This window comes from Cupressus sempervirens, chromosome 1 (genome assembly GCF_028749045.1).
Source record: "Cupressus sempervirens isolate cs-2001-9-10 chromosome 1, ASM2874904v1, whole genome shotgun sequence".
Classification (NCBI taxonomy): domain Eukaryota; kingdom Viridiplantae; phylum Streptophyta; class Pinopsida; order Cupressales; family Cupressaceae; genus Cupressus; species Cupressus sempervirens.
In genome coordinates, this window is record NC_143118.1 from 579,888,995 (window position 1) to 579,897,704 (window position 8,710).

The 8,710-nt window shown below is 35.5% G+C and overlaps 1 protein-coding gene across 3 annotated transcripts; it reads right to left on the minus strand.

The window, feature by feature from the left end:
- Nucleotides 1–894: 894 nt before the first annotated feature.
- On the minus strand, nucleotides 895–3,136 carry LOC149578746 (uncharacterized). 3 transcript variants are annotated; one of them, XR_016357438.1, is made up of 4 exons: nucleotides 2,385–3,136; nucleotides 1,767–2,183; nucleotides 1,500–1,667; nucleotides 895–1,145 (listed from the first exon to the last, which is right to left on the minus strand). XR_016357438.1 is itself a non-coding variant. In XM_089805828.1 (4 exons), the coding sequence occupies exons 1-3, from the start codon at nucleotides 2,943–2,945 to the stop codon at nucleotides 1,596–1,598; spliced, it is 1,050 nt and encodes a 349-aa protein (XP_089661954.1). In that variant the 5' UTR covers nucleotides 2,946–3,136; the 3' UTR covers nucleotides 895–1,145; nucleotides 1,587–1,595. The 3 variants fall into 3 exon arrangements, 2 of the variants coding, with proteins under 2 accessions (XP_089661954.1, XP_089661916.1); XM_089805828.1 differs by having other exon boundaries at nucleotides 1,587–1,667; XM_089805790.1 differs by lacking the exon at nucleotides 895–1,145 and having other exon boundaries at nucleotides 1,395–1,667.
- Between the last annotated feature and the right edge of the window lie 5,574 nt (nucleotides 3,137–8,710).

Below are 8,710 nucleotides of genomic sequence, written 5' to 3' on the forward strand. Positions count from 1 at the left end.
ACGTTCAACTAAAAAGAACACTTATGATTAAAGTGTAATATTAAATGTAATGACATACATCATTTGTCATGCATTAAGACATGAAATTTTGTAGAGTTGTATTTAAATACAGAGTTATATTTTGAGAAACTCAAGAGACCTTCAGTTGTAATGTGAAGAGTCTCTCTATGAGTTATATATGTCACATCAAGCTAAAGGCATTGTATGTTTGAATTTCATTATCAATAAAATCAACTTTTGTTGTGTGTGGCTAGGTTTTCTCCTCTTTAAGGTTTTCCCAAGATATTTATGTGCCTCTTGCATCTTTTCTAGTTAAATTCACTATTGTTCTTTATCAGATTTTTGGGCAAGATTCAACATTCTAGTCCTACTATGACTATTTTTGCAACTTTATAGAATATAAAATTCATGTGGACTTATTGTGACTTCTAATGATTTAAATACATTCATAGGACTCATATATCATCATGTTGTGATCCTTATTCTCCTAGTTTGCATATACCTTAGATTCTTCAACACCATGTAGTGCCTAAAAGGTTTTTCCTTAGAAGTCAATAATACTCAAGAGTGTAATTTTATATCAAATTCATTAAAAGGTCAACCCAAATCTAATGGTGAGGTTTTTTTCTTACCAGGACGATATATTTATAAGCTCTTCTAAAAAACTCTCATTTAAAAGAAACATATGAATAATCATTAGTCAAGAATTTCTATTAAATCAAATCCACAAAAAACTCTCAAATATTGTATTGCCTTATCATTTCATGCATTTTCACATATTCAACATAAGATTATTAAAAAAAACTTTGGTAAAGAAACTTGCAACCAACTTTATGACAATTATTTCATCAATCATGTGCTACTGAACCTCCTTTGACCCATAGTCAATATTGATTACTTAAATATATAATTACTTCTTCAATATTAAATAATAAAAATTATATTGAGTAATATTGCAATGTTGTAATACAACTCACGAGATAATGAGAAATCTATGTTGACCTAAGTGCAAGCAGCACAATTTTATGCATGATTGTGCTAAGTATGACACATCATTTCCTTGCAAATAATCCTTAACTAGCATTTAGAGCACATTCAACCACTACCTTAATCTTCTTCCTCTTGTTTTCCCCCCATTGCTCTCCCTACATCATGCATTACGAAACAAAGTATGTCGATTTTAGCATAAAAAACTAACTTCTATTTGTATAGAAACACTAACCATTAATCAAGAATTTCTATTAAATCAGATCCACAACAAACTCTCAAATATTGTATTGTCTTATCATGCATTTTCACATATTCAAAATAAGATTATTATAAAACAACTTTGGTAAAGAAACTTGCAACTAACTTTATGACAATTATTTCATCAACCATGTGCTACTAAACCCTTTTGACCCATAGTCAATATTGATTAATTTATATAATTACTTTTTTAATATCAAATAATAAAAATTAAATATTGACTAATATTACAATGTTATAATACAACTCACCAAATATTTAGAAATCTATGTTGACCTAAGTGCAAGTAACACAATTGTATGCATGATTGTACTAAATATTGCACATCATTTTCTTACAAATAATCCTCAACTAGCATTCAGAGAACATTTCACCGCCGCCTTAATCTTCTTCCTCTTGTTTGCCCCCCATCGCTCTCCCTACATCATGCGTTAGGAAACAAAGTTTGTCAATTTTAGCATTAGAAAACTAACTTCTATTTGTATACAAACACTACAAGTTTGTGTACAAGATGGTACCTTTCTTTTACTGCGAATTGTCCCCTCAATTAATTGGTTTGATGGTTCTAACTCCCTCCATTGGATTCTCACTACCTCCAAATTCATTTCTCTCAAGCACTTATCCACTCTAGCAATGGCATCTATCTCAGTACAATTCATTGTTATCTTTTTCAGGGTTACTTCAATGATCAGTTCATCTGGAATGCTGGTTTTCTCAACAAGTACATCCACTTCTTCACAAATACAAACCATCAACGCATCTCTTCTTGAATCTTCTGCACCTTCATAAGATAAGCTACTACAACCTTCGCTCATCGAGTTCTCTCTAACTGCATTGGTTAGCCTTTGATTCAGCTGCTCAAGCTCCTCTATACGAAGCTTCTGACGATTCAGCTCCTTTATAGCATTCGTCAGTGTGGACATTTTATCAACTTTCTGCAAAAAATAATAAATAACACCATATTTATGATCATCAATAAACAGATGAAGCCAGGCATAAGGCCACACATGATGAAAGCTGTTGAGAAACAGTGTTGAACGAAAGGAAACCCATGAAAAAATATGCATATAAATAAGATATAACAAACACTAACAGCAAAAGGAAACCTATGAGGAAAACAATATAAAAAATCTCACCTTGGTATTGTGAGGAAGAAGAGAACGTAAGGCCAACAATTGCTGATTGAGTTTGATTCTTCTGTTGCGCTCAGCAATCCTATGTGTGGACGTATATAACTCCTCCACCAATCCGCTGTTTGCTTCACAGCTTAACCTCTCTCTGCTGTTTTTATGTATCTTCCTTAGAAAATCAAAGCATCTCTTTAGTGATTTCTGCTTCATTGTCGGTGCGAAACAGAACTGGAATTCTTTTGTAGAAACTTTCTTGTAACTCCGGAATGCACTTTTCGTTTCTGGTGTGCCATGAAGATCGAGATTATTGTCAATCAATCCATGACTCTGTGAGAAGCTTGAAGTTTCTTGAATGTGGATGACTTCATGAGGGTATTCCTGATCAATATGACAATATAGTTCAGGCAGTTGCTGGCCATACCCATCAACCCAAAGCAGATCTTCCCTTGAAAAATCAGCCGAATCATTAAGATCTCCAATGATGTCTGTTCCTATCACGAAACTAACATCCCCCATCAAACTACAAGAGTTCTCACACATCTCTACGGAATTATTTTCCATGTTCATGATGAACTTTGAAAATTTAACAAGACTTAACTCGATATGACTGATATGTGATGCTTAAGGGTGGCCGTGATGATAAGCAAATAATGTGGCCACTTTTGCTTTATGAATCCGATTTGGAGACTTCAGTTTCCTTTTCAAGGGTCGAACCAATTTGGAGTTTCATAGAGGCAGCGCTCAAAAGATTTGAATGGCCCTGCAAATTGCAAAGTGAGTTGTCTTTTATTGTAGGCGAGCTGAAGTAAAACGTGCCATGACGACCTGGAAGAAAGAATATTCAATAATTTTATCATGTAGACCGGCTTTTTGCTTGTCATCTTTCGCTTTGATCTAATTGTGATGTATCTTTTTCGTGGCCCGTTGTTTCGCATAGAACAAGAACGAGGAAGATTGGTATTAAACAATGGGCCGCATTGACTGTCGCCAGAGTAGACCGGTGGATGAGTAGAATGGAGAATATGGAGGGTTTCTGTGGGCGCCAGTGGTTTTCTCCATGTTGTCATCTTACCATATCTTATCACTCCTGGCCAGGGGCAATAAGAATGCACCATGTATGCTGCTGTTTTTTTTTTAATGCCATATGGTGCTGCATTCCAGTTGCATCATAGATGATATCATAAGGGTTTGTCTAACAATGTGTAAATCATTTTAATTTGATCGTTTTAATCTAAAAGATTTAGTTGGTGATGTGTTTAATTTGATGGAGCTCATTTTTCTATTTGTAAATGAGCGAAGTTTTACTATCTATTCTATCATCATAGTTAATATGGAGGCTATTTATCATAAAAGTGGTTTTTCCTTTATGATTATCTTTAGAATGGTTGATTTGATCTTACTTAAGTTATATTATTGTTCACATAGTTTTGTGTATCATCTTAAAATGGAAGCACTTCCATGTGAAGAGTATTTAGCCCTCCGAGTAAGTGGGGTCATGTCAAGCACCTTGAATGGATCTTTGCATGAATCTAGTTGTTTTCTCTCTCTATTTCCAACCTCTTTCTAACAACTTTCTTTGCGAAACTAAGGACTTTGACTTTCTAGGTCAAGGTCAACCTTGACCCTGACCTAAGTCACGAATGAGATTGACCCTAACCTAGGGCAAGGTCGATCTCATCCCTAACCCCAGGTCCAATTTTCTAGTTCTAGAGGTTTCAGGATATCAGGCTTCGAAAAGTTTCATTTTTTTGCTTCTGGGTCAACTGCTTCGGGTTTTGGAATGGTAAACTCTTAAATTGCATTTAATCTAGGTCCATTTCTAGGAGTTAAGGTTAATTAGGATTTAATTCTCCAATGTCATCCTTCTCTAGAAGTTTGTGCCCTAGATCTCTATATAAGGAAGCCTTATTCCCTCATTTTGACACACACTTTCTATGAACCATTATTTTGTGCATACATTATTCTATGAAGTGAAGATCTACTATCTAAGGCATAAAAAGATATATTAGATGATTCATTATCAAGCATTCAAGTATTCAAGATCCAATTCATCAAAGAGATCCATTTGTTAGCCATTGAAGGAATCAATATTCAATCTCTACGAAGCCCTCTTGTTGAAGATTTCTCCATCCACATTCATTCAAGTCTTTTCCTATGTGAAGATCCATTCAAGATTGGTGTTGAAGATCTAATGCCATTGATTTGTGACATCCTATACAATTCTACATTCTTTTGGAGCATCCATACTTGTGGATTCAAGGATTTGAATCCTCCACAAGGATTTCAACATAAGCAAGGTGAATAGTTCCATTTACTTTGTTTATTTATATTGCAATTACAATTACAATTTCAAGGTTGATTTCAAACTGGGGTTTGACCAAGGCAAACCCCCCATCCAAACAAAAAAACTATTTTTCTTGTAGGTAAAGGTATATGACAATGAATTGGAGTGTAGATTTGGATACCTTTTTTGTCAAACTTTTGGGATCCACAAGAAGATTTATGTTCAAGCAATGTAGGTCAAAGTCAACTTTTTGGGGTAAGATTGTGCCTCGCTATCTAGGTCACGGTTGACCTACACTCGAAAGGACAAAAGTTTTATGGGATTTCTCTATCTCAGCATTTCCATTCTGAAATAGGTTGCAAAATTACCCAAAACTACACATAGACTTCAAAAATCAGCATTTTCCATATTTGCCCTACTTTGAGGTTAGTAAATTTGTCTTGTATTCGTTCAAGATTTCAAGTACATACTTTCTATAGTAGATTTTAGGATTTCCTTCTTCATATTCTCCATTGTTTAATTTAGTTGTGCATTGATCACTTCTCTATGGTTAATCAATTTGGATCATTCCTTTTGGGAAAATGGGTTAAGAATAAGTCCTATACACCCCCTCACATCATATTTTACCCTATTCTACATACACCATTATTTTCTTTCTAATCATTTTACCTCTATTCACTTTGATGTGTGGGATTTGATTTAGTTGAAATGTTCCTACTTTTTTTATGGAGGTCCTCCATAAAATATTTGTAGCTACCCAATTTGGGAGCATGAGATTACGGTTGAAACTCTTCGACTAAGAGCTAAGTACTAAGGGGTTTCCATTCTACCAAATTTTCTTGGGACGTGATCTTGGCCTCATCTCTTTTCCATGTTGGATCCATGCACTCAGCAAGACTTGATCCATGGTGGGCTCATTAAAAACCATTTAACTTCATCAGTAGACCAAGGGCCCATTGAAAAAAGTTTTTGATTAAGGTAAGAACAAGTTTTGAGGGGACCCGAAACCCCTAACAATAGAAAAAAGATATTCAATCATAGCAAAACTAGGAAACAAAATCCTAAGACCAAAAAATAGACACAAAATCAAGTTTTACAAGGACCTGAAATCATAGAATGTAACCAGAAAATGCATCCAGGTTTTACAAGGACCTGATACCTACAAGTTTTACAAAGCTTTCAAAATGAAACTAAAACCATAAACAGAAAAAACTAGACCACTACTATAGCTCCTTGATCATCTTTGCAGCCTCCTTCCCCACTTTTGCTATACTAAGATTGGTATCAAGTGGGGTAAAGCTAGTACTAGAAAAAACCTCAGCAGCCTTCTTCTATGAGCTCAATCTGGTCCTTTTACTTGGTCCTCTAGGAGACATAGTATCCTCATTGGTCTTCTTCCCCAAACTTGTCATAACCACACACAAACTAGAAGTCACTTGTTCCATATTGTTGCCACTTTCCTTGATCATATGCCAAAGACCTTGTTCATATTCCTTCAATTTTTTAGGTATATTTCCCACCTAGGTTTCTAGCAGCACAAGTTTGGCCCAATCATTCTCCTAATCCTTCTGCACTTTTCCCAATTTTTTCTTTAATTGCATAATCTCATTGTAAGTCTATGAATCTCCACAGAGGGAGGAGTCGGCTTTAATCTTTGCAGTATTAAGGAAGGAGAGTGAAATCCCCAAACTCAGATCATCTACCTCCTTCTCCCTAGGGATCTCTGTGCCCTTCTCTTCTTCTTTTCCTAAATCTTTCTCCCTTCCCATTTTGTCCTCCACATTTTCCTCTCTAAATCTATAGGTTTTTCCATCCTAGTTTTCTTCATTACCAATGTTATCTGACCCTTCATTTTTATCTAGACGTTCCTCCACATCATTCTTCCTGGTCTCATCTTTACTACCAAGATAACCCTCCAAGTTAGAGCTAATATCCCCCATCTTTCTATCTTCCTCTGTCTCCACATTTTTATCTTCATATTTATCAGAAGACTCAGTAATATCCTCAACATTATTTTGGGGGGTATCCTTAATCACTAATTTCTTCTTCATGCTCTGTCCTTCATCCCCTTTGGTCTTTTTTGATTGGGATTCACTCACCAACCTCCTTTTCTTCTCCAAAATAGGGGAAATGATAATCACCTTAGTCTTGCAATAATTCTCAATTAAGAGAATGAAGCCTTTATGAAGGATAGGGTGAGTGTCCTTCTTCCTATGGGCATGGAGGCTTTGTAATAACGAGAACCTCGGGTAGAAAGGAAAAGAAATCCTATCTTTATACTAGAAATGGTTCAGAAAAACAAAATGGAACCTATGGACTCTTTTGGATCTTCCATCTAAAATAAAATATTCACAAAGACAAGATAAAACATCCCTCCATTTTACCTTAATCTGGTTAAGCTCGTAAAAGTCCCCATTCTTCTCCAACTTTTGTTCTTCCTCCTCAGTTTTCGAAAACTTTTTGAAAGCAACATTAGAAAAGCCTGTTTCCTTGTTGTATTTTAGTTCATCCTTTGGGAGACCCATCACTTTAGCAATGAAGTCCTCTATGAGATGAACCATGATGCCATGCAGAGTTACCCTATCCTCAAACCAATTCTTAAAGAAAGCATATGCAACATGCGGTTTAAAACCATGCGATCACTCTAGGTAAGGAATCACATTTCCTTTCTCAAGAATTTTCCAGACAGAGGCTTTAGCCTTCCAATTTTTGCAATTTTTGGGCTCTTGTTTCCTTGGCTCTTCCCCCATTTTCAAACAATGTGTGTCTCTGAGAATGGATAGAATAGCTAATCCCAAAAAAAAGAAAAAATGAAGCAAACCAAAATACTCACAAAAGTTAACAAGGATTTCATTAATCCTCCTACGTGCCATGCCCAGATAATAATAGCAATAAAGTACATCATAGGGATTGTAACACACCCCTCCGTAGACCCTCTATCAATTATCATTAAATTACTAATCTTGGAAGATCTTTCCCTCCATCGCATATGTACCATCATACTTAATGAGCAATTTTAAATCCATGTTTTTTTTTGAGATCGTTGTGCCACCTCAGTGTACTACCCCCTTGCACAGCCCTACTAGCAAGCCAATCAGCAATGGCATTACCCTCCTAGTAAGAATGGGAAAAGGTAACTTTTTCAAAATTAGTCGTTAGAGCTTTAATTTCCATTATACTATCCTCTATAGTCCATGTTCTTGGTGTTTTTTCATTGAGCATATTTATAATGTTTAGGGAATCACATTCCATCCAAAGGTACCTGCTTCTAGTTTCCACAGCCATTCTCATGGTGTAAAGGGCAGCAGTGGCTTCAGCTCTATGGCTGGTTGATATGCTGGTAGGAATAGCTATAGCATCAATAGTTTTTCCTTTATGATCCCTTACAACTCCTCCACACCCTACTTTTCTAGGGTTTCCTTTAGCAACCCCATCAAAATTCCCCTTAATCGATCCCCTTGGAGGAGCCTTCTATTTTAAACTTGATCTCTGATCCTCCACCTTCTTAATAGGTTCTATATTATGCATAGGATTATCAATCAAGAAACCATCAGGAACATTTTTTTGAGATTTGAAATTTTCCTTTATTTCTCTGATGGTGTTTTGACCTAGAACACATTTAGGCATTTCTTTCTCTCTGAAAATTCTATTATTTCTTTCTTTCCAGATTTCCCACCACAAGTGAGGAATGGTGATTTTCCATAGAAATTCCACATTACTGTCCTTAGTTGGGCAAGTCCAGCTCTAAAAGTAGTGCTCAATTTTATTATGATGAACCCAAGCAATATTCCAGAAGATGAATATGTAGCTCCACACATTTTGGCTATAATTGCAGTTTAAAAACAAGTGATCCCTGTTCTCCAGTCTTTCTTGCATAGACAGCAATGGTTGACCACATTTATCCCTCTTTTTTGTAAGTTTTCCTAGGTTAAAATTTTATTATGCAATAGAATCCAATAAAAAATATTGATTTTGGGAATTAGACCTTTTATCTAGGCTTTAGACCATAATGGACTAGGTCCTTTTTCTTTAGATCTAAAAATAGAAG